This window comes from Cyanistes caeruleus, chromosome 16 (genome assembly GCF_971803275.1).
Source record: "Cyanistes caeruleus chromosome 16, bCyaCae1.hap1.1, whole genome shotgun sequence".
NCBI classification, from domain to species: Eukaryota; Metazoa; Chordata; class Aves; order Passeriformes; family Paridae; genus Cyanistes; species Cyanistes caeruleus.
In genome coordinates this window covers 8,126,112-8,149,629 of record NC_141716.1, presented here as the reverse complement: position 1 = coordinate 8,149,629, position 23,518 = coordinate 8,126,112, and the positions used below count along the sequence as shown (strand labels likewise).

The 23,518-nt window shown below is 49.2% G+C and overlaps 1 protein-coding gene across 2 annotated transcripts; it reads left to right on the top strand.

The window, feature by feature from the left end:
- The first annotated feature begins 31 nt into the window (after window positions 1-31).
- Window positions 32-18,929, top strand: NCOA5 (nuclear receptor coactivator 5). 2 transcript variants are annotated; one of them, XM_086853274.1, is made up of 10 exons: window positions 32-1,162; window positions 4,098-4,284; window positions 4,779-4,886; window positions 8,805-8,871; window positions 12,174-12,533; window positions 12,786-12,877; window positions 12,971-13,097; window positions 14,144-14,343; window positions 16,215-16,538; window positions 16,945-18,929. In XM_086853274.1, exons 2-10 carry the CDS (start codon window positions 4,122-4,124, stop codon window positions 17,601-17,603), a joined length of 2,100 nt encoding a protein of 699 aa, XP_086709400.1. In that variant the 5' UTR covers window positions 32-1,162; window positions 4,098-4,121; the 3' UTR covers window positions 17,604-18,929. The 2 variants fall into 2 exon arrangements, with proteins under 2 accessions (XP_086709400.1, XP_086709401.1); XM_086853275.1 differs by lacking the exons at window positions 4,098-4,284; window positions 4,779-4,886 and having other exon boundaries at window positions 950-1,162.
- The last annotated feature ends 4,589 nt before the right edge of the window (window positions 18,930-23,518 follow it).

Here is a 23,518-nt window from a genome sequence, read left to right as displayed (position 1 = left end):
GCGAGAACCGGGAGCCGAGTGCTCTGGATTCCCCGGCGCAATGTCACTTCCCAGAACTGACTCACTCAAGAGCACGAAGGGTCCCTGGGGAATCTCGAGGGCAGAAGGGGAGGCCGCGGCGGAAAGGGGATTTCTGGGCCCGACTCCCGTGGGCCTGGCCTGGGAAATCCCCGCGGCGCCGGGCACTGCCCGAGCAGGGTCTCCCGTGGCCACGGGCTGTGAGCGCCCCTTGCTCCCGGTGCCGGGTGGCAGCGCGGCCCGGTGCTCCCGGTCGGCAGGAGCTGCTTAGGTGCGAGTCCCTACGAGACCCCCGGTCCCGCTACTCGCACAGCGGGACAGAGTACAGGGACAGCTGCGGCTCGGGGCGGGCCGGGGCTGGGGACGCAGCACGGGGACATCGCCCCTTGAACGGGGCAGGGACACTCCGGTCCTGGTCCTGGCCTCGGGTCCGGTCTGATCCCGACTCCGGTCCTGGTCTCGATCTGATCCCGATCGCGGCCCCCGTCTCAGTCCCTGTCCTGATCTGATGATCCCGAACCCGGTACCGATCCTGACGCCTGTCCCGGTCTCGTTCCAAAGCCCTGTCCGGTCCTTGTCTGATCCTGAGCCCTACTCCTGTCCCTGTCACAGTCTGATCCCGATCCCGGTCACGCTCTGATCCTGATCCCCGGTCCCTGTCAGTCTGATCCCGATCCCGGTCCGGGTCACGCTCTGATCCCGATCCCGGTCCTTGTCACAGTCTGATCCCGATCCTGGTCCCTGTCACAGTCTGATCCCGATCCCGTTCACAGTCTGATCCCGATCCCGGTCCGGGTCACGCTCTGATCCCGATCCCGGTCCCTGTCACACTCCGATCCCGCCGCCTCCCCCGCACGAGGTCCGATAGCGCCACCCAGCGGCCGTCTGGCCGACGCGGTACTACAATTCCCGGCATGCCTTGCAGCGCCGTACCGCAGGTCATGCCGGGAGCCGGGGCAAGTGGCCTTCGCCTCGGTAGGCATGGCGGCACGCTGCCGCGCCGTAAAGTGCGGTACATCGCCATAGCGACCGTACTCCCCCCGCCTTCTCTTTGCGACGGCGCCGTGTGGTAGCGGCGGGTGGCGTCTTTGTCCTGGCGGCGGCGGCGGCCTGACGGGGCTCCGGGTCCGGGCCAGGACCGGCGGTAAGTCTGCGGGTCCGCGGCCCGGTACGCGAAGTGCCCTAACGAGAGGCTTACGGCAGCGAGCCCTGCGACAGGCCCTGTCCTCTCGGCTGGGGCTGGGCCGGGTGTGCCTCGCGGCCTGCGGGCGGGCCGCGCCTCCGCCTCGCGTCCGGGCAGCGCGGGATCGCCGAGATTCGCTGGGGCTGCTCCGAACCCGCGGTGTAGCCGGTGCGCGGGCTGAGCGGCGCTGGCAGCGCCCAGGCCCGTGCGGAGGTAAGGGAGGCACGGGTGGGAGCGGCGGCCGCCGGTGAAGCTCCCGGCCGGGCGTCCCTCCCCGCTGCCTCAGGAGCCGCGGCGGGCCCGGGCTGAGCGGGGCCCCGGGGCAAGGGCGGCGCGTTGTGACGGTGGGAGGAAGGCGGAGGCGCTCTCCGGGTTACCGTGTGGGGAGCACCGTGTCTCCCCAGGTGCGGGGGGCCGGGATGGGCGATGCCCCAGCCCCAGCAGGGCCTCCTGGCTTTTGGGAGAGCGCGGGTCTGCTCCGAGGGAAGCTCCTTGCTCCTCGGCACCTCTGCCTTCCGTGCCCGCTGTTTCTCCTTTGTCCCCGAACTTCTTGGAGACTTCTGTCGTGTTTCGCTTGTGGCAAATTAATTTCAATATCCCACTCCAGAAGAGTCTTGCTTTCTGAAGCTGTAGCGCTATGAATAAACAACTCTGATTTGAAATATAAGATTTTTAGAGAGATGTGGCTTCAATTGATTTCCAGAGGATTTGTTGGCTCATGAGGTGCCGTGGGCTATCCTGTCGTAGGACCCATAGTTATTTTGCGCGGGGAATCGGCACCTTTAAACTGTCCCGGTGCCTCTCTGGCTGCATTCACACAAGTCTTAATGTGGGAATTAGGTGTGCACCTGATGTAGTATGCCTAGGGTGGGACAACATTCATTTATTCTGGTCTTGTGATCGCTAAATGGCCCTTAACTATGTAATCTGCCGAGTGCAAAATGGTAAGAGGTAGTGAATTATTTTAGATGAGAGTTCTGGGGTAACTCATCTGATTTACTGATTGTTTTGAAGTGGGAAAATAGCTCTATGTTTTTCTTAATGTGGAAAGCTCTTGCAGCCTCTTCCTCAGACACAACCTGCTATCCCCGCCCCTAAGGAACACAAAAGGGAATTTCTTACAGCTTTTTATACTGAAAGTGAGATGTCCTGCCAGCAGATACAGGCCTGTTTGACACCTGTTTACCACGTGTGGCTGTGTGCTGCATCCTGCTCCAAATGGGAACTTGGGCTAGATGGTGCCTTCCATGTTTTATTGCCACTTACTCATTTTGAGGGAATTTTGAAAGCTTCTCTACCCTCAACTGTTGAGAACTTGAATTGCATTGGTGGAATAGCCAATGCTTCCATGTAAAAAAATGGGATTTGGTACTTTTCCTGGGGAAGATATAACTCTGTGTATGTGTGTGGACAAACTTGGCAGGGGGATTGGGACAAATGCGATAGAGAAGAATAATTTTGTTGGATTTTGGTTTGGGTATTGAGGTTTTTTCCTCACCCTGGTTCTGGCAGTTAATTTTAAAAAGGTTATTAGACAGGGAAGTGATCTCTGCCTCCCATCTCTGCAGGGTTTCCTAAAAAGGGGAAAGGGTGATACAAATGTGAAGTCAATTGATCTTTAAAGGATAAATAAATACATTTTGTGTTTCAAATCTGGAGTAGATGTATTTTTCATGCCAGTTAAGTGTTGCAAAAGTATTCATATAGAGCCGTCTTATATATTTTGACATTTGATTTATTTATTTACAGATGATGTTTAAATTGTATTTACTCTAGGGTACTGTTAGGGAGTATCTTGGTTGTAGACATTGCATGATTAAAAAGAGAAATTTCTGTTGATCATCTTTCTTTTTCCAGGCTTCTTGCATGTTACAAGCAGAAAATCCCATCCTGCATTCCTGTAGGTGAATGCTTAGGAAGTAGAACAATTTTATTAAATAATTGTCAAACTTTTAAGTTCACCTTGAAAGTTTCAGTGTTATTAATTTCTTTAAGCTTTATCCAATGGTAAATTTTAAAGCAGAAAGTCTGAATCCTGGGGATGGTGGTTTTTATTAGCTTTGGCAGTGTTTGTTACGTTACTGGTTTTTTTTTGCTGGGGTGTTTTTTTTTATTTGTTGGGGTGAGTTTGTGCAATGAGTGTTGCTGACTGCTCCAGCTGTGTGCAGGGGTGTGGGCTAAGGGAATGTGCTTTTGCTGCATGAGGGAGGTGAGGAAGGGTGCAGCATTTACCTGGGGGTGGTTAAATTCCCAGCCATGGACCCGCCTGCTGTGGGAGCTGACATCTCCATGGGGACAAGGGTATATGCTGTCTAATAGAGACGCAGATGAGAACCTGTGCTTTCTGGGATTGGAAAACTGAGATTTCACGCCTAGGGAAGTGATCCAGGTGTGGTTACTTACGAGCATTTCAGCAGTATTTCCTGATACCTCATTTCAAGCCCTACTGGAATATTTGTGTGCTGTTATGCAGTGTTGCAATGAGTATTTCCTTTCATTAAAATATTGCATAAATTTCAATACTTCTTGTCAGTGGATTGAAGAACTAGATGTGACAACAATGGGTGTGTTGGAAAGCTTAAAGTTAAGGCATTTTAGTGGAAAAGTAGTTTTATTTGTATCTTAGTTTAGAGTTAAACCATTAAAACCTATCTGCAAAATAATTAGGCTTGCTACATTTCAGTATTACAGAAAAGCTCAATCAGAATGCTGCAGTGAGTGTTTTTCCCTGACCTCTGTGTCCCTCGTATTAAGATTTCTCTGGAGTGAAGTTTGCGTCAAGCAGACCCAGTTGGCTTCTAGTCTGCAAAGCTGTTAAGTTTAATCTTGTTCCAGTTTAATTTTAATGTCATGGATTGAAATTATATGCATGGCCATTTTTTTTTTTTTTGCGAAGAGTTGGATTTGGAACGAAAGCAAAATGGCTCGAGGACGCAAGAGCAATAGCATCAAACAGAGCGACTTCACTAACAGCACCAATCCTCAGGATTTAGAGAGAAGACTTTTTGTCGGCAATTTGCCCACAGACCACATGACTCGTGAAGAAATGGAAGAGATATTTTCAAAATATGGCAAAATCAGGGGTTAGTATATTATCTTATGCCTTTTTGTGGCAGGGATTTCAGTGAGAAATATTGCTTCATGCTTGTCAAATGCTATTTGATGATGATGAGAGGAGTGACCAATGTTGTTCCTAAATAGTGACCTTTTAATGATAATTTTCTCTGCCTGCGTTTTCTCTGGAAAAGTGATTCCTTCAGTACAGCTCAAACGTAATGCAAATATATCAGCTGTGTTTTAGCTTTTAGGGTCACAGTGTGATGTCACAATACTCTTTCATAGCCTCTTAATCAAATCTTGGTCACTTCGTGGGCTGTATTTTGGTCACTGCCTTTTCAGAAGGAACTTGATCAGAGTCTTTGAGCTCTGCATTTTGATCCCTGATGGATTTGATTTTCCCAGGAAGCTTGCATAGTGGTTTCTGGGTAGAGTGCAGCTGGTGGGGTTAGGATGGCCGGGTGTGGGTCAGCACTGTCCGTGGTTGTAACCGGTCTTGCCCTGCTGTTAACTCTTGCAGCCCTCAGCATGTACCATGGCTATGGGTTCGTGCAGTATGACCGTCTAGAAGATGTCCAGGCCGCTCTGGACGGTGAGAAGGGTCGCCTTTATAAAGGGTATAGATTAGGTAAGGAAAACTGCTCCTCGCTCTCCTGACCCCAGCATGCGTTCGGGAGAAAGAGTGCTGTTGTTCTAAAGCCCTCTGGAAAGGTCACAATGTGACATTTGTCTGGCCTTAGTCTCAATCACTTTACTCAGAATGTATTTGCCTCCTGAGTTCCTGGTGTGTGCTTCACCTGCAGTTTGGTTCACCTTGCTGCCTGGGTCTTACCCTGAATTTTTATGTGTTAGTCTTGGGAAAGCTTTGCCAGCCTGTGTAAGAAACCGTGCAACAAGTAAGCCCTGGAAAGGGATCATTGAAATGTCCAGCACAGAATTTAATAACGTTTGTAAACCAAAACTGGGCTTCATCTTGACATGCTCAAAGGAATTGGTCACAGCACTTAGCGGCTGGTTGGCTAAGTAAACTTAGCTGGGATTTTTGCACAAGTGGAGCCAGCCTTTAAGCAGTGCTATAAATACTGGGTGCTTTAAAAAGGATATTTTCATAAAGATGAAGATAATTCTGCTAAATGTGCTGGGAGCAGACTTAAACGGAAATGAATGGTTAGAAATCCACGAGTAATCTTTTAAATGCAAGGGAAAAATTACTTTCAAAGTAAGCCTATGATAATTTGAAGAAAAACAGTTTGACTTAAAAAAGAATGACAGGAGGAATAAATAGTAACCAGTGGGAAGGTGTATGTACAGTAAAAAGAGGAGCCTAAAGATGGAAGTTAAGGCAAATAGACAAGAAGCATAGGATACAAGAAGAAATGATGTCCAGCATTATCCAAGTGTAAAGGCTTAAATAGGAACAACTTTGGCTGTTTTAGGAGCTGAGGGTAATTGACTGGCAATGATAAAATTTCTAACTGAGAAGACCAGTTAATCTTTTTGCTGTCTGTTTTTGAAGAGGCAGGAAGTGTGTTTAATGTAATTTCCATTTCAGTAGCAAAACCAAAAAGGTAAAACTGCAGCTACCAAAGGTAGACTCTCAAAAGAATTAACATCAGTGAGGCTCAGTGAACTGCTGACCTGTGTTAGTGGTGTTTATGCACAAGCCTTGGAAAACTAGGGAGTTTGCAGGGAGCTGGTGGAGTGCTGCAGGTGAGCCAATAGGCAGGGTAAATGGGATGAGCCTGGCATCAGTGCCTTGGAACAAAGGGATTCTTTCACCTGACACTGATGAGAAGGCAACTGATTAATGTCCATCAAAATAAATCCTATCTTAGTTACTCTTAAGGTACTGCAAGCTCTAGGGCTGGAAGCAGCAGTGTTAATGTACAGATCTCTGTAAGGTGTTTGGCTTGATAAGAAATGAGAACAGTTAAAAACAAAAGAGTTAAGTGGATTTCAAGTGAGTCTAGAATGGAATAGATGTAACATAGATGGAATTTCCAAGTGCTTAGAGTGGTGGTCTGGAAAATCAGTCCTGGCCATACAGAACTTTTGTAAGTTACTTGGAGAGAAAAACATGTTTTAAAAAAAGGATGAAATAAAGAAGATTGAGTCACTGATGGTGAAAGGACCTGGACTTCCTATCCTGGATGCAGACAGACCTGAGCTTTAAGTGAAGCTGACAGGGAAGGTCTGCACTCAGCCAGAGTGCTTTGGTCATCCTTGGCTGTGCAAAACACAGGTGTTCAAGTAGGAAGGTTTTGGTACCTGTGGGATTTTGCTGCTGGAAGAGTGCTCAGTTTTGGTATGCCTGGTTCAAAAAGGATAATGCTGAATTGAAAAAACTTTGGAAAAACCTGACAGAGGTTTAGAATTAAAGAACAAGCCCAAGCAAAAACCTCAAGAGAAAGGAGTGATGTGATCTTTGTGTTACAGACAGACTTGGGCATAAGGGTGTTTTAGTGTAGTAGGCACAGGTGTGACAATGCCTTTAATGTGAATAAAGACTTTTCTCTAACAGCACAGTAATTGGCTTCTGGAGTAATTTATTTGATCTGTGGTGGTTTCTGTGCTCTGAAGACTTTTAAATTGGAATTGGATGTTTTGCTAGAAGATAAGTACTAGTTCAGTGCCAGTGCTGCACTTGAGATAGGTGGATTCCAGAAACTCCTGTTACCTGTGGTTGTTCAGAAGGTTACACTGTGTGATTACAGTGGCCCTGTCATCTCAAAATCCTACGGGACAGAAGACTTTTTATTTGAGCTTTTTTCCCCTGAAGTTTTGTCAGTGTTCAAATACTTAACTTGTAAATGCTGTTGGCATTAAATAAAATGTTACTAAATGTGTTTTGCACAAGAGAAGGATCCCTGTCAAAGCTTTTTATTTCTTCTAGTAAAATATTTTTGTGCAGATTTAAATACTATTTTTATTTGGACGAAATGTATGATACTGAGTGTAAAAATCATAATAGGTTTCTTCAATGGCATCTTAAAACAGAAAATAAAAACAATCTTAAACCAAAGAAAGCAGCTAGTGTCTTGCTTAAAGATAACACTTGACTTTAAGGGGAAAAATTATCAACTAAAAAATAAATGCAAGGAGAACAATTACTTCAGTTATGCAGCCTGAGTATTAAATACAATCGTTAATAACAAAATAAGGTAAAAAGTTTTGGGAGAGTTTAACTCCGATGTAGCATTATACAAGTGTTTCCACAAATGCACAGAAGTGTTTTCATATCTTTAATAGTAAAACTAGAGAATAAATGTCCTTCAGATGTAGTTTGGAACAGTAGACCCTGCAGCTGTGTTTGATCCTGGAGAGGTGCTTGGGGTCCAGTCAGTGATGTTACGCTGCAGTTATAGTTAATGTTCAGATTACACTTGCTTCTCTGCCCATCAGAGAGGAAACATGCTGCTTGATTGACATCAAGAACAAAACTTTTATCTGATCCCTTAATTGCAATTTTAATCTTGAAAATAATGAGGGATAGTTTGGGATGTTACAGAAGATACTAAGACTGTACAAAGACAGTATAAAGACATCATGGCATGTTTATATTCTCATGCAAGAGCTTTGAAAGTGGTTAATGCAAATAACTCATCAGAAATGTTAGTTGTTGATAGATTCTGGGGGAGCAGATAGGGCCTAGGTTTGGGTTCCTTTCCTTAAAAGGTTCTCAGTAAAATGTGCAAAGTCGCTTTGCTGTTTGCTCTTGCCCCCCTCCAGTGCATTATTTCATCTCCAGTCAGCTGTCACGGGAGGCTTTGACAACAGTTTGGGTCCTTAACAGTTCTGGGCAACTTCATTTTTGCGGGTTGAGGACAAGATTCTGTTTCTTCAGCTCTCTTACTTCTTTGTGTTTCCCTTCACGGTGTTTTTTGTGGAGATGCTCAGAATGCCAACCAGTTTTCAAATTTCTGATCTGTTGTCTCAGTTTGCATCACATTAACAATGGTGTTTTGCACCATGCTAACTTCATAAGGAGCCTGTGTTCAGGCTCCCGGATCCGTTTCTCAGTGGTGGGGGTCATGCACCTTAACACTGCAGCAGTCCCTTGGAAAGCAGTTACACGTGCCCCTTTGAGAGCCCTTGGATTATTTCCATCAAGGGTATCAGCATGTTCCATTGAACAGGACTGGCTGTGAACTTAAGACTGTGCTGGCCATCATTCCTTTCTCGGTGGTTTTCAGACTCTGCTTTTTCTCCTAGAGTCCATGAGTTGCTTTCTGCTCGCTCATAGACTGCAGAAGAAAGAGGTTCTCTTATGGAAGGAAGAGTCTGGATGTAGGCCTGAACATGCAGGGTTAAAACTTCACCCAAGCTGTCCACCCTATTTTGAAGTCAGAGAAATCCATGAAATTTTCATTATGTTGTACTATATAAACTTAATAAAAAATTGTCAAAGTGACAATGTCTCTCTGCTGAATGGATTTCCTTGCACCATCTGGGTGTTGTTGAGCTTAAGTTGCTTTCGTTTGAATTGTGCTGATGATCTTTTTTTTGTTTCATAGCATTGAACAGATGGGTTGATTATTCTTTACAGATATTAATAAAGCAGTGGAAAGAAGAAATATGAATAAGGCTTCATCAAGGTCCAGTCCGACACGAAGGTAAAGTACCTGGAAGCAGTGAGTTATACTAGGAATTCAGGCCTCCGGGGCACGAGCCCAGTGGCCTGTGCTAAATGTCTGTGTCTCTTCCCTACTGCCACCTCCCCAGTCAAACAGTGATGCTCCAGCAGGAAAGTGTCTGCTCCATCTCAGAGAGAGAGCCCTTATGGCTCTGGCACCTTGGGAGGCACGAGAGAAACCTTGTGTCTGCTGCCATTGCTGCAGCCCAGCATTTGGTTTTGCAGCACAGGCTGTAAGAGACTTGGAAGGAAGAATATGCTTGATGTTTGTTCCTGCCTCCAAGAATGAGAGAAGCTGAGACATATCTAGAGAAATGCCAAGGGGCTGCAGTGTTTCCAGTGCAGAGGATCTTGAGATCTTGCCTCTTCTGATGTTGAAAGCTTCCATTACTGCAATGAGACTGGAAAAGAACACTTGAGCAAAACACAAGACAGAGCAAATGTGTCTTGCACAGTCCCGTCTCCCATGTTGTGTTATCAGAGCCTGGAGCCAGCCCCGCGGTGCAGTCACTGATGTACTCTCCAGCTTCTCCTGGCTTCCCACCCCTCAGTGGGCACAGCACAGTCACCTCCTTCTCCTCCACTGTGTGGGCATCCACAGGCAAGGGGAAAAGTTAAGGATTGTCCTGTCACAGGAAGACTACTTCAGTTTCCTTTCCACAGCTAGGAAAAAAGACATTCTTCAGTGGTGTTTGGTGTACTGTATCCACCCTGTGTGCCTCTGCTGTAAAGCTTTCCATGAAAAGGTGTGGTGCAGGTAATTGAGGTCCCACATCTAGTGTGCTTTACTAGCTTGACCTGTTAAATTACCAGAATTGAGGAAAAAGTGCAACTAGCAAGATATCTGCACCAACAAAAAAAAGCACAGAGAATGAATAGCAGCAATGCTTGGCACCTTCTAGGATTTTTATGCACTACACTTAACCCTGCACAGGGCCAAATGTGCTTGCAGAGACCAGCGAGTGGGCATCAGGCCAAGAAGTGCTGGGATACCTGTGGCAGATGCAGCAAGGCTTGGGCCTGGGGCTGTGCTTGATGCTGGTGGGAGGACCCTGGGAGTATGTGGGCAGCATGCACTGAATGGCACATCTTTGGCCTCAGTGCCACCAGTGCTGCAGCACTGCAGGGGTGATGGGCAGGCATCTGCACCATGAGCGTTGGTCCTTTGACTGCGCTGCAGAGGGACAAGCACAGGCACTGATGCCATGGGCATTGCAACCTATGTCATCCTGCATATGTGCAAGAGCAGGTGCCTGTGCTGCAGTCCTAAGGAGCACCAGACCTGCGTGAGCTGTGGTGCTGTGGGCACCAGGTTGTGAATTGGACTGCAGCCAAAGGCTTTGGTACCACTGACAGGCACTGGATTTCAGCTGGCACTGCATACACCGTGGCCATCCCATGTGGTTAGCACCAAGTCACAAGCAGCACTGTGGGCACAGGTGGCGGTGGGGTCCCAGTCATCAAGTCCTGGGCACAGCTGTGATCTCTGGACCATACTGTGGCCTGAGAGGTGGTGCTGATGCTGCAGGAGCCAGACCATGGTGACTGAGGTGTGGAAGCAGAAAGTGGAAGCTCTGCCTTTGTGCTGCTGTCTCACTTGAGCAGGACAGCCATGCAGGCATAAGAGCCGAGGCCACGTCTCTACTTCTGTCACAGTTGTGCGTTGTTCATGCCGGATCTATTTGTCTCTGCGGATAATGAACGTGGCCTGTTCCGGTCACCCCCACTCCAGCTAGAATAAATGTCATATGCCAAACAATTCCCCTGCATCTGGTTGTTTTGCTAAATGATCTCACAGCTTTGGAAAGATCTGTTGCTCAATATCAATTAGAGCAAGTCAGAAGTTTCCCCTTAGCTTCTGCCATCATTCATTGTAGGTTTTGGGGGAAGGGGGCTATGATGTGTCTCTCACAGGATGTGGTTTCAATGCAGATCACAAACAAAAAGTGGATTTATATGTCCAAGAGGCTGAAGGAGTTTACACCCTGGCTGTCTGCAAATTCAGTATGTCACTTAAAGGAGGAGGCTATGTGTGCTCTTGACATCTCTAATTTGTCCCAAAATCTGGTTTGTATCTGAAATGGAAACAGAGAATGCCAGCACTCTTTATGTGTTCCCATCACAGCTGGGTGTCTGACACCAAAATCCATGTACAGACTCTGCTCTTCCATCTCGTTCCTGTTGTTCTGCCTGACACCAAACTTGGGCTCATCTGACTCGTTCTCTCCAGGTGATCTCTATGTGACTGCACTGCAGTGGATGCAGACTTAGGTTCTGCTTATCTTTCATAAACTAGATTAGGCTGTTTGAGGACTGTAAAAGTCATGTCAAGTTTGGGAAATAAAAAGATTCAAAAAGCTGGGTTTTTTTCCTGATGGTTGTCAGTATTTTGGGGAAAAAACAGTATGAACACGTGAAGCTCCGTAGTTTCTCTGCAAGATTTTTTTAAGGCTTTGTTTTGACTACACTGAAGTTATGGTTTCGCTGGAAAACAGAATACAACCTTGATAAAACTTGACTGCCTTGGGAAAAGTTGAAGACTGGAACATTATTCTCCCTTGCCGCTGAAGACTGCAATACAAAGTCTGAATGAGATGGATCATTCAGATCCAACAGAGAAGCCTTTTGTGGCCACTGAAGATGCAGTACTGGTTGGGTTTAGTACCCTCTTAACCAGGGCATTATAAACATAAGGCTGGCTTTCTACAGAAACTATCCCTCAAATCCAGGACAGTGCCATAGCTGTCTTTGCTTTCTGTCAGCAGTACAAACCCAGCCACAATGTGGAACCTGCAATTTCTTTGCTCACAGACTGCTCCTTTTTAAATCATATTACTTCAGGTGTTCTGCTGTCATTGATGAGTGAATTTAATGGATCCCTTGAACACTCCTGGCTATTGCATATTTGTGGGCATTAGTCTACATCACCTTAAACTCTCTCAAAGAATTTGCCAGACTTGATTGATAGATCATCTATGGCTGATGCTGGAGTTCAGAGGCCTTAAAATGGTGGCTTCTGAAGTGCCTGTTCACTTCATCCACAGATGCTCTACACTTAGTGCTCCATTAAGGAGCTTTCTGGGTTTGGCTGTGCTGAATATTAGAATTAAAAACCTTCTCCAGACTGCTTTAAAAATATGACTTTTGGTCAATTTTTGTTGTGGGATAGGAGGGAGGATTCAGCTGCTGTGAAAGGTCACTTTGGCACCTCAGGTAAGGTCTAGGGGTAACTATACTTGTGTTGGTAGCAGGCTAATGGAATTTCCCTGGTGTTTTCCTCAGAGATCAATATGCCTACGGGGATGGCCGAGATGCCAGGCGCGACCGCTCCCCTCTTCGGGGGAGCCCACGGAGAGACCCCAGAGATGGCAGGGATGGCAGGAACGGGCGAGATGCTAGAGACACTCGAGACATGCGAGCTAGAGACATGCGTGATGCCAGAGACCACAGGGACCCACGGGATCTGCGAGACCCCCGGGATATCAGGGATCCAAGGGACTTGAGGGACCCACGTGATGTTAGAGATCTTCGTGACCCAAGGGAGCCACTGTATGATCGATACAGGGATCCGCGGGATATGAGAAGTGCACGAGATGTGAGGGATCCACGGGATATGAGAGACCCTCGGGACCCTTTGTACAGGTAAACTCTGCGGGATCTTATTTGCCAAAATAACGTTTTTAAGCATTTCTGCCACAATTGTTTGAGTGATGTCAAGTGTTTAAGGAAATCACCCTTGGCTGGGGACAGTTGGGTCCCACTCTGTGTCTTGTGAGGAGCGGATGGGTACCTCAGAAATTAAACTTGGGGGAGGTGTGGGTATGATGCATTGGCCAAAGTCACTGCTTTGAGATGGTGCTGGAGGAAACCCATTGCTGGTTCTGAACGTTGCAGACGAGACGAATCTTACGACCGTTACCTGCGCCTTGAGGACTACTATCGGCGCAAGGACGACTCCTACTATGACCGCTACAAGGAGCCAGAGGGTGAGTACCTGTACCACTTCACAGGGAGGGTGCCACAGTTGTGGCACTCTGAGCAAGTCTGAAGGGTGTCACTCCTGTCCCTGCTCATTTCAGACCGCCTGAAGCGTGAGGAGCGGCGCCGGGAGGAGCTGTACCGTCAGTACTATGAGGAAATCAAGAGACGTTTTGATGCAGAGAGACCCGTGGATTGTTCTGTGATAGTGGTGAATAAACAGACAAAGTAAGAAAACAGTTAGAATCAGTTTTATTATTGCTTGTTAGAAGAGAATGGGTTTAACTTAGTTCTGCCTTGAGGCTCTTTGTCTTACAGGTTGCTCTTGAGAAGTGTGGCTTTAGAGTCCCCAGAAAGCTACAGCTCCCATTTTTCTCCTGGGAATATATGTTGATGAGATGAGGAAATGTATCTTGTGCTTTGCTTGTATTTCCCCCTTGTAATCTATTGCTATACCTTCCCTGGATACTTCTACTCTCCATATAAACCTACCATTTCAGCCAGTTGTAGGGACCTGTGCAAGATGGTTGAAGGGGGGACAGTTTTAGTCACCATTATAGACTTTGCCTCCAAAGACAATAAAATGACCCTCTTTCTTGAGGTGTGGGTGCACACAGCCTGCATTTGTCAGACTTTTTGTGCAGTCAGTATTGCAGGTTTGGTTCTAAGTATATTCGGCTTAAAAAAAACCTTGGCGATTTAAGCTCAGCCTTGTGAGCTGTGTTTTGTGCTTGGATGGGGAAGTCTGTAGGACTGGGTACACAGGAGCAGTGGATCCAGAGATGCTGAGTTGGCAGTGGGTTAGAGCAGAAAGCAGCTAGTAGAAGAGTAGGCCAGTAAGGAATGAGGTGCATGTGAGCAGTTGAGATACTGAACAAAGCAGGAGTAAATGAGTTGTGCAGGTTGGCTCCTCTGCTCTGTACCCCTTGGACCTCTGCTGGCGTAAATTTCTTCCCCTAATGAATTCAGTTGAAACACATTTATGTGTAAACAAATTTGTAGTAGTGTAAATCCCTTTACAAACACTCTGTTTGTCAGCTAAGTTAAGGCTTGATTTGTGATTTATTTTGGTTGCATTGAAATGACTGATTCAAATCAGAATAGGGGCTTTTATGTTGCTATAATGGGATTGCTTTAGTACGGTCCTGGTAAACGTCATGAAGCTGGGCAAGTAATCAGAAAAGCAAATCTGAGATATGGAGAGGGTGCAGTGCCAAGGTTTCTGTTCCTGTATGGGACTGATTTGTTAAACTTCTGGCTTTGCTTTGTGGTAGGGAGTACGCGGAGTCAGTGGGGCGGAAGGTGCGAGACCTGGGCATGGTAGTGGACTTGATCTTCCTCAACACAGAGATGTCACTGACACAAGCCCTGGATGATGTGAGCAGAGGAGGGTCTCCTTTTGCCATTGTCATCACCCAGCAGCATCAAGTTCACCGTTCCTGCACTGTTAACATCATGTTTGGCACCCCACAAGGTACTAAGGTCTCAGTAGGCTGGGAATTGTGTGGTCACTCTGAACCTTTCTTTCAGGCAGAACCACAAAGACAAAGTTCATCCTTGCTGTCACATAAGTAGTTATAAATGACTTGACACTGTGTCATAAATTTGAGTATCATTATTTACAAGCTTCTGTAATACTCTGTTTGTCCCTTGTCAAAAGGAGTGTCTCATCCTTGCCAAGAGGTAATTTCATCTGTGTTCTTGGCTCCTAACACTGCCAGACGTTGCATCTCTGGGCAAGTCATGGACCACAGAGCTGCACTGCTGTGGGAGATCTTTGAGTAATGCCAGCCCAACCTCACTCTACCACTTGTTCTCAGAAAGAGCCTCTTGGGAATGTGGCAAATTAAATGAGAGATTTTAAAATCAAATGTGATTTAATAAGGATTTGGTAAAGGTAGAGATTTGATACTGGGAAGAGTTATGAAAAGATAGAACTAGAAAGTGTTACAAAAAGATAGATCTACAAAGTGTTTGGGAATACAGGCTTCACCTTCTTAGCACCTTTACACTTGTCACATCACCTTCCATCTCAGGGTGTGACTTGTTGCATGAGGGTGAGTGTAGGTACTGAAAATGCCTTGTCAGAATGTGATTGGGGAAACCAGCTATTACTCTGATCATAGGCCTGTTCATGTTATCTGTCAAGACAGGTGACTGGTTTGACCACAGCTGAGCTTTCAAAGGTTATTTCTCCCTTACTGTGTTCCCATGTAAATTTCTGTGAGTTCATCTGGGAGAGGAAACCTCTGAGTGCACAGTCAATGTGTGCTCACAGACTGGAGAAGCCCGATTTCTTTTAACATCAGATGCAGATGTGATAGGAGAGCTCCCTCATTTCCTGCAGACACACAGCTCACACACACTATCACTGGGCTTCCTGCTGCCCTTGGTTTTAATTCTTAACTTCCTTGGTTTTAACACCTGTTAAGCCTTTGGCAGGAAGCCAAAGCTTCTTTTCGTCACTGGATCTGCCGGTGTATCAGACCTGATGGGAACCCCAGTCATTAGCTCATCCACAGCTCATTCCAGAGATTAAATATGCTCACTTCAACCACTCCTGGCCACCTTTGCATGCATGTTTGTTTCAGGGAACTCTTTCACAACTTGTGCAAAGGCTAATGTTAAAATGAACCCAAGTTTCCTCTTAGGAGGAAAAGGCTTGCAGGATTTGATGTTCTGCAGGTGTAAAAAGGACCCTGCCCAGAGCTTTGGGCACTTTTGGGAAGGTAAAGGCTCTCTTGATCTCCCAGTTTAAATCTGTGTTCGGGTGACTGTTCATGTATGTGCTTTGGGAGGTGGAAATAGTGACCTCAAACCCACCATTGGAATTGCCCATTACTTATTTTATCACAGAAGAATTTGATTGCTGCACATGCACGTGAGATGCTAAGGGACTGGCAGTACAGAAACACACATACTTCCATGGCTGTCCACCTCTGGGAAGCATACTGCCTTCAGAGAGCAAGTTTTGGATCTGACCAAGGGTTTAGCAGTAAAATGACTGGGATCTCATCTCGGAGAACCGAGGATTTATGTGAGAGGTAGAGGGAGCTGCTTTCCTTTTAACTGGTGAGAGACAAGAAAGACATTTCTGGGCTGATGGTATGTCTGCTTAGAGCTCTCAGCTGTGAAAGGAAAGGCTGGCCTTGCTGGCTGATAGCCGTGGGCCTTCTGTTGGCTTTGGAAATGTAACTGTTCCCATGTGCCTGGGAAGTTCCCAAGCCTGCACTCACACTCCCTGAGCCGTGCCTGCTGCTGACTGGGCTGAGCTGGCAGGCGGGAAGAACAGCACCTCTGTCAGGGTCACTTTGGGTCACTCAGAGCATTTCTTGCTTTGTGCAGAGCACCGCAACATGCCCCAGGCTGATGCCATGGTACTGGTGGCACGGAATTACGAGCGCTACAAGACGGAGTCCCGGGAGAAGGAGCGGGAGGAGATCGCCCGGCAGGCTGCCAAGATGGCAGATGAAGCTATTCTGCGAGAGCGGGAGCGCCCACCCCCCATGGAGGAGGGTGTCAGAGGAGGTCACCCTCCTGGGATCCAAACCCTCTTGAACCTGCTGGCAGACAATCGCTATGTGACTGCTGAGGAGATAGATAAAGTCATTAATTACCTGAGAGACCGGAAGGAACGGTTGCTGCGGGGCAGCACTGAATCTCTGCAGGGTAAGTTCCATGGCCCCAGACAGTTCATTGTGTGGTTTGTGGTCCTCAGGGCTGGGACAGGAAAAAATTCCTGGGACTGCAGAGGAGTTTGGGAGCATAATATCCTCATGGAGCACCTCATTTTACTGAGATGGACATGTTGTTGCATGCCGTGAGACGATTGAGAGTTTTCACATAGAAGACCTTTTATACTGGATTCTTTTAGGGCAACAGCAGGACTGCCATAACTGGTTGGGCCGCTACACTCAGTTCTCTAGTGTGATTTGGGATCCCAGAGCTGTGCAGCTGTGATCTGAGGGTGGATGTTCACTGATGCCATGTCCTCGGTAGCTGTTTCATTAGTTTTCTTCAGGTGTCCCTTCAAGGGCATTTGTAGAGTTTTAACTATCTTTCCTTTCTTTCCCAGCACCCATGTCAAGGCAACCTTTGGGGGCACCTTCAGGATCATCACTGGGTAGTCAGTCCAACCTTCCAAGTTCTCAGGCTCATCAGGGTTCACAGCCTCTGGTCTCTACTCCTTCTGTCCCAGTGTCCTCTTCTACTCCTCAGCAGGAGCTTCAAGCAAAAATCCTCAGTCTCTTCAACAGTGGGGCGGCAGCGGCGGCAGCAGCTGCTGTGGCAAACAGTGGTCCTGCAGCCTCCACGGGCTCTTCAGGCAGCACTCCCAACCAGAACTTTGCTAACCTGGCTGGTGGGCAGCCCCGGCCAGCACAGATGAATGCTGGAAATTTAAACCAGCCTCAGCAGAGATTGCAGACTCCAAACACGCAGATTCCTGCTCTCCCGGGCCCTTCGAGAAACGCAGGTCCGAGACCTGGAGCTCCTCCACAACCTCAGCCGCTCTATGGTCAGCACCAAACCCGCCTCCCTGCACCTGGCAATGTGCCCGCCCAAAGGCCGGTGTCTTCTGGTATCAACTTTGACAACCCCAGTGTACAGAAAGCCTTGGACACCCTTATCCAGAGTGGTCCTGCACTCTCCCATCTTGTGAGCCAAACCGTGGCCCAGGGGCGAGGGGGGTCTTCAGCCCAGCAACCGATGGGTGCCTACCAGCGACACTATTAGAGCTGAGCTGTTGGGCCCATTCCCCTTCCCTTTGCCATTCCATACTTATAGCTGTTTAAGGAGTCTCCCATCCTTGACCCGGGACAGATGCCCTGGACATGCATGTCCTCTCCACTCTGGCAAGAGCATACCCCCTGCAGCATTGCTGCCAACGGTTGTTGGCGCTGCCCTCCCTCTCCTTGGTCTGGTTAGCAATGTTCGGAGCAGAATGCTCAGTTTTCTCCACAGCACAATGTGCTGTGAACTGTGTTGGATCATTGGTTGTCTTGTCCCATCCCAGAAGCTGCTGCAGTATCAGTCCTGCTGCATTTTCCTTACTCCCAGCACCTGGTGCACCTTCCCACTGAGGTGCAGTCTGGGCTCACTGATTGGTCTTGGTGTAGTTTTGGATCGTTGGTTTTGGTGAATTAGGGGACTGAACAGAGCAGCAAATTGATGGGCCTTGGACACCCACCACTGTGGAATGGGCACTACCCTTCTTTGGATTTCGTTGTTTTTTTGGGGTTTTTTTCCATTGTAATAGCATATAAGCCATTTGGAAAGTCCAGTGATAGTGCTGGCAGCCAAAATCATGAAGCACATGCCTGACCACTGCTCAGTAACCAGGACTGTGCAGTCCATCTGCACATCCATGTCCAGGCAGAGAGGCCGGTGTTCCTCACCTCAACCCATTCAGAGACTGGCAGCTGTGGGCTGAGCACACATCTGCAACGCAAGAACTTCCAGCCAAGGCTGAGATTTCAAATAATCTGTCAATTTTCCTACCTTGAGTAATCAGTGTTAAGACCAACCTGGTAAATCTGGTGTATAAATTTTCTTTTCTTACAGTCTTTGGCACGGTTATTAGTGCACCTTAGCTGCAGCCACACTGATGTGCTGCTGGCTCTCCCTGGGAATACCTCTCACCAGGTATTGGGGGGCAGTGCTGCTCTATCTGACCTCTTCTTGCTGTTGATGGAAGTTCAGTCCATCTGAGGTGGAGAGACAGTGCCAAGTTTTAATACCATAATTTTAAACCTTTTTTCAACACTTTGGTAGCTGCAGCGGACAGTGGAATGGTAAATCAGGCAGTGATTCCTCACTGTATTTTTACTGGGAGCATACTTTGATACCAGAACACAAAACATCACTTAACTGTGTGGTCCTCCCCGTCATGGCCTTCTTGGAGTCTGTGGGCTTCCTGCAGGGAACTGGGAGATACTAAGAAAGCAGTGGATTGAAGCAGAGGATTTTCTTTGTCCCAGGTGATTTGTGTTGTAGCATTTCTTTTATCTCTGTGCTGTTAACAAGAGGACATTACTTTCTAATAAAAGGCCAGAAAAATTAGTTGTTGCATTTTTTGACACTTGAATACTCTCAGAATACATCATTCCACTTACTGTGTTTGCTGTTACTCTCCTCTCCTGGATAAGCTGTGCTGGAAGCTCCACACTGGATGCTGAGAGGAATGTGTATGGACCTCACAGGTCCTGACGCTTGCACAGCACTGGGGTGGCCTCAGGTCAGGAGACGTGGTGTGGCACGGCCGATGTGAGAGGTCCAAAACCTCTGTGGTGACAGGCGGTGGGAGGGACAGGTCCAGCTCAGAGCCAAAAGCCAGCATCAGGTCAAGGCTGCAGGTCCCTGTGCTTTCAGCACTGCTGTCCCATGGCTTCATGCTACCATCAGCCCACGGGATGAGTCTGGACAGCAGTGTGTCTGTGCTGTCTCTACTCCTGTTGGATCCCTTTCTCCACCTCTACAATCCTGCAGCCAGGTAGAGTGCTTTCGGTGGGGTGACCAGAAATCTTTGTGAGGTGAAATGTGGGAACTGCATCCCTTTGGAGAGGAGATCCTCTCCTTGTGCTTTGCTTCCTCTGCAATCTGCACTTTGTCAGGGCTTGCTTCATGTTGTGGAAATGGTGCAGAATAGCTGTGGAGACCTGGAAGCAAGTGAAAAGTCCCCGTGCAAGTAGTGAAGGGTGTAATAAAATCATTTATTGCATTTTGTGCAGACAGGAGTCTAGAAAAATGAATACAGGTAAAGCAGTAAAGCAATAACAGGGAGCATTCAACAGCTGAGGAGCCACTCCTCCATGAACACCTGCACAGAGAACACGGGGTCTGCACCGAGGCGGCCTAATGCACAACACTGAAACACACAGAAATTAAATGCAAGCCTAATAGGGGTTGTTTTTTTTTTGGTTTGCAACCTGTTTTATTTACAAGGTTTTAAACTTAATTGCATTGCTCTGCACACAGATTCTCTAAAACACAAAGCATTCTAGGTCACTACATGTCTATTGAAATATTGCACTCGAATAAAAGTCACTTGAATGGACAGAGAACATCTAGCTACAGTGATTTTTAAAAGAGTATTGAATGAACCGACTTTGTGATAACATTCATAACAAATATATTGCACATGTAGCACAGAAAGTGTTGTAACCAGCAGATCTCAGACCTTTCGGTCTTTCTGCTAGTTTTTAATCCTGCTACACAGAGGAGGGTCTTGACTCTTCTAGTGCAACTCTTGCCCTTGTGCAGTCTCTTGTCCTTCCTCTTGTCCAGCCACAGACCAGCACCTGCCCAGGCTGGATGTTGCCTGTGTCTCCTGTCCCTGCTGCCCTGTGGCTTGCTGCCTGTGTTGCGTGGTGGCCACAGTGACCTGAGCTGCCCTCCACAGTGACCTGAGCTGCCCACTGCCACACTCCCAGGGGCCGGGGCTGCTTGGGCCTCTTGCAGTAGGGACTGGAGCACTTGCCACCAGTGCTGTGTGCTGGCCCAACACTCCCTGCTGGCTGTGGCCACACTCCAGCCCACCCTCCCGTGGGTTGTGCTGCTCTAGCAGCAGCCTGCCTGTAAAACAAACTGGGGGGTCAAGACCTTCCTGTCTGGAACAAAAACCGGACCGTGTCTGCGCATGTGCCAAGGAGGAACTTGCATGTCTACCAGAGGAGGACACTGTCTTCACCACGGTGGAGCGGCAGAAGGGTGCTCCATGGGGAAACTGAACACTCACAGAGGCCAAACGTGCAGGGCTGGGTTTGTAAACTAACATGCAGTGCTGTCTGCTAAAACTGGCCCTCTCCAGCCGACGGCGAGGGGACATGCTGTGGAAACCAGCTCCTGTCTTGCCACAGCCAAACTGCCTGGCAGGGGTGTGGGAGCAGCCCTGACTCTGTCCAGAGCTGTGCCCCTGCTCTTGCTGAAGGATGGGGAAGGGGAATGCCTTTTTTCAGCAGTAGTGATGAAAAGGAATGGCCTTCCTAGTCCCTGGCAGAGCCAAGACCATGGCTTTGCCATCAGGGTGGAAGTGATGCTGAGGGGAACAGGATCCACTGGTGGTGCTGGGGGGATGAAGCAAACCTGTCAGAAATGTGCCCTGGCTGCTCTCACCACTGCTCTGCAAATGTCATTCCTGGCTGCCCTGTACCTGCAGCCAACAGAAGAGCCTGTCATCTGATGCTGTGAGGGTGGGTGCTGTCTGCAGGCTCAGCAGAGGCTGTGCATAACCTGCCTCTCCCTTCTGCCCTGCGCCATGTGCCAGGGCAGGAGGGGACCTTGCTGGCTGCCTCAGGCCCAGCAGCACAGGGGGCAGCAGCCAAGCTGCAATTAGAGGGCAACTGCAAGGAGCGAGTGGCATCTTGTGAAGAGGCAGAGCAGCTGGCAAGTGCTCGAGCCCCAACAACATGGTGCTAACACATGAGCTGTGTGGGCAGGATGCTGTGCCTCCCCCGCTGCTGCTGAAGTGCCTCAGATAATTTTGGGAGGCTAGAAACGGCCCATGAGCTTGTGTGTGGTGGTACAGGGCCAGTTCCAAGGGGCAGAGCAGCTAGACACTGGCAAATGCTGGTTCCCATGGGCTGCCCTTCCCAAAACTAAAGGAACTTTTCACTTGCAGACCCCTACCTGCTCTTCTCACAGCTCCCAGGCCGCTGAGGCAGCAGCAGGACTGGAAAGTGCTACCCTGTGCATCTGCACCACTCGTCAGCCCCGAGCTCCTGTGCCGAAGCCAGCGCCCAACTCGGCCTGACATTCCCCCCGTAAATGCTGAGCTCCTCATGCCTGTGGGAGCGGCTTCCACAGCAGCGTCTGGGACACAGACCTGCAGCCACACAGGCAGCCAAGCTACCCTGGCAGAAAGTCTGGCTGTGACTGGGACTACTCCTGGAGAGAAGGGAGGCACTTCGGGAGTGATGGAAATGTAGGAGCAAGGTATGAGCAGGCACAAATGTGCAGCTGGGGCTTGGTTTTGGTCTAGGAGTGTATCCAAGTAGTATCTCTATAGCAAAAAAAACCCAACATCAAAAAACCCACTGCCTTTTATCCAAGCATCCCCAAATAGCTTTGGCCTGGACCTGGAGTAGAGGAGCTCTGAAAGGGAGCAGGGGCTGGAGTGGCTGGTGCAGGGGGGAGTTTCCTGTTCTCAGGGAGGCAGGAGCCAAGGTTAGCAGGGGGTCGGGTGGGCAGGGAGCTGGGACCCATCAGGGCTGCCTGTGCCAGGCAGGAGGCAGCTGATGCCTGGATGGACACCCGTGGGGATGCTGTAGCAGCACCCGCTCCCCCTGCTGCAGTGTAGAGCGGCACTGGGGAGCATCTGGAGGGGCTGAGGGGGCGAGTGCTTCAGCACAGGGGCTCAGCTCTGGCCAGGGACAAAGTGCTGCCCCAGGGCCCAGGCTGGCACAAAGCCACCAGCGCTGCCGGGAGAGGGCAACTCTTAGCAGGCTGCACTTTGAGTGGAAGCTCAAATCTGCTGTGAAACAAGTTCAGAAAAGTCTGTGACTTCTTTTCCCTGAAAACTCTTAAGAAGCTAAATTGAGAAGAGAATAAACCTGCGACCTGGCCCTTTCCCAGGGGCTGCTGGTGGCCGGGGAAGGCTGCAGCCTCCACCACCACTCCGGAGCGCTCGGTGCGACGGATGGGCTCCCGGTTTGTGCAGGAGCAGCCCAGCTCAGCTCCCTGTCCCTGCGGCCTGGTGCTAGCAGAGCCCTGCATCTCTCAGAATAGATATAGATCTCTATATATAGACTTCATCTGGTTCTATTAACATAAATATGATCACTTTAAAAATACACGTACTGTATTATGTACACTATGTACATGGGGCTGGGGCGGGCGCCAGCGGCACCCTGCTGCCCTCGCACCGCTTCCTGCGTGGTTCCTGGAACCGTTCACATTTGTTAAAAGCGCCTCAGTTTCTCTTCTGTGAGAGATGCTGGGGGTGGGGGGGGGTGGGAGGGGGGGAGGACGGCGGCGGGGGCGACCCTGCAGCTGCTGCCAAAGACAAGAGGTGTTCGCTCTGCCCGGGGGGCTCTGCTGTGGCGGGGCTGCCCTGGCCAGCCGGGTGAGGGGACCCCTACAGCCCCCACCTCACTGTGCCGTCTTGCTGGTCAGATCAGCAAACAGCCTTTGCATATGTTAAAAATACACACAGATCCAGACCGTCCTACAGCCCCCGGCAGCATCTGCGACTGCCGGGGGCCGCGGCCAGGGCTGGGTTAGCAGCGGAGCCCTGTGGAGCAGCAGGGAGGGCGGCGGGGCACAGCGGGAGCCCGGACACTCGTGCGGGTGCTGGGCCCTGAGAGCCCCCAGTTTAGTGCGGCGGGGGAGCAGGGTGGGGGACACCCCTGTGCCAGGCCGGAGCAGGCACTGGTGCCTCGGGGGTCCCCAGCACCCATTCGGCTCCAGCCGCCGGACAGGCCCCGGCTCACGCTGCACACGGCAGCGCCTCGGCTCCAGACACCGCAAGCAGCCGGGGAGCGGCAGGGGAGAGAGAGCCCCGAGTTCCGGCAGGGGGCACAGGGAACACCCCCAACCACCCTAGGGCAGGGCTCCTGCTCTCACGGCCTCGCTGTGCTCCGGTACCTGACCCCACGCAGCCGCCCCCCACCCTCTGCCTCCTCCAAACCATCGTGCTGCATCTCCACAAGCTC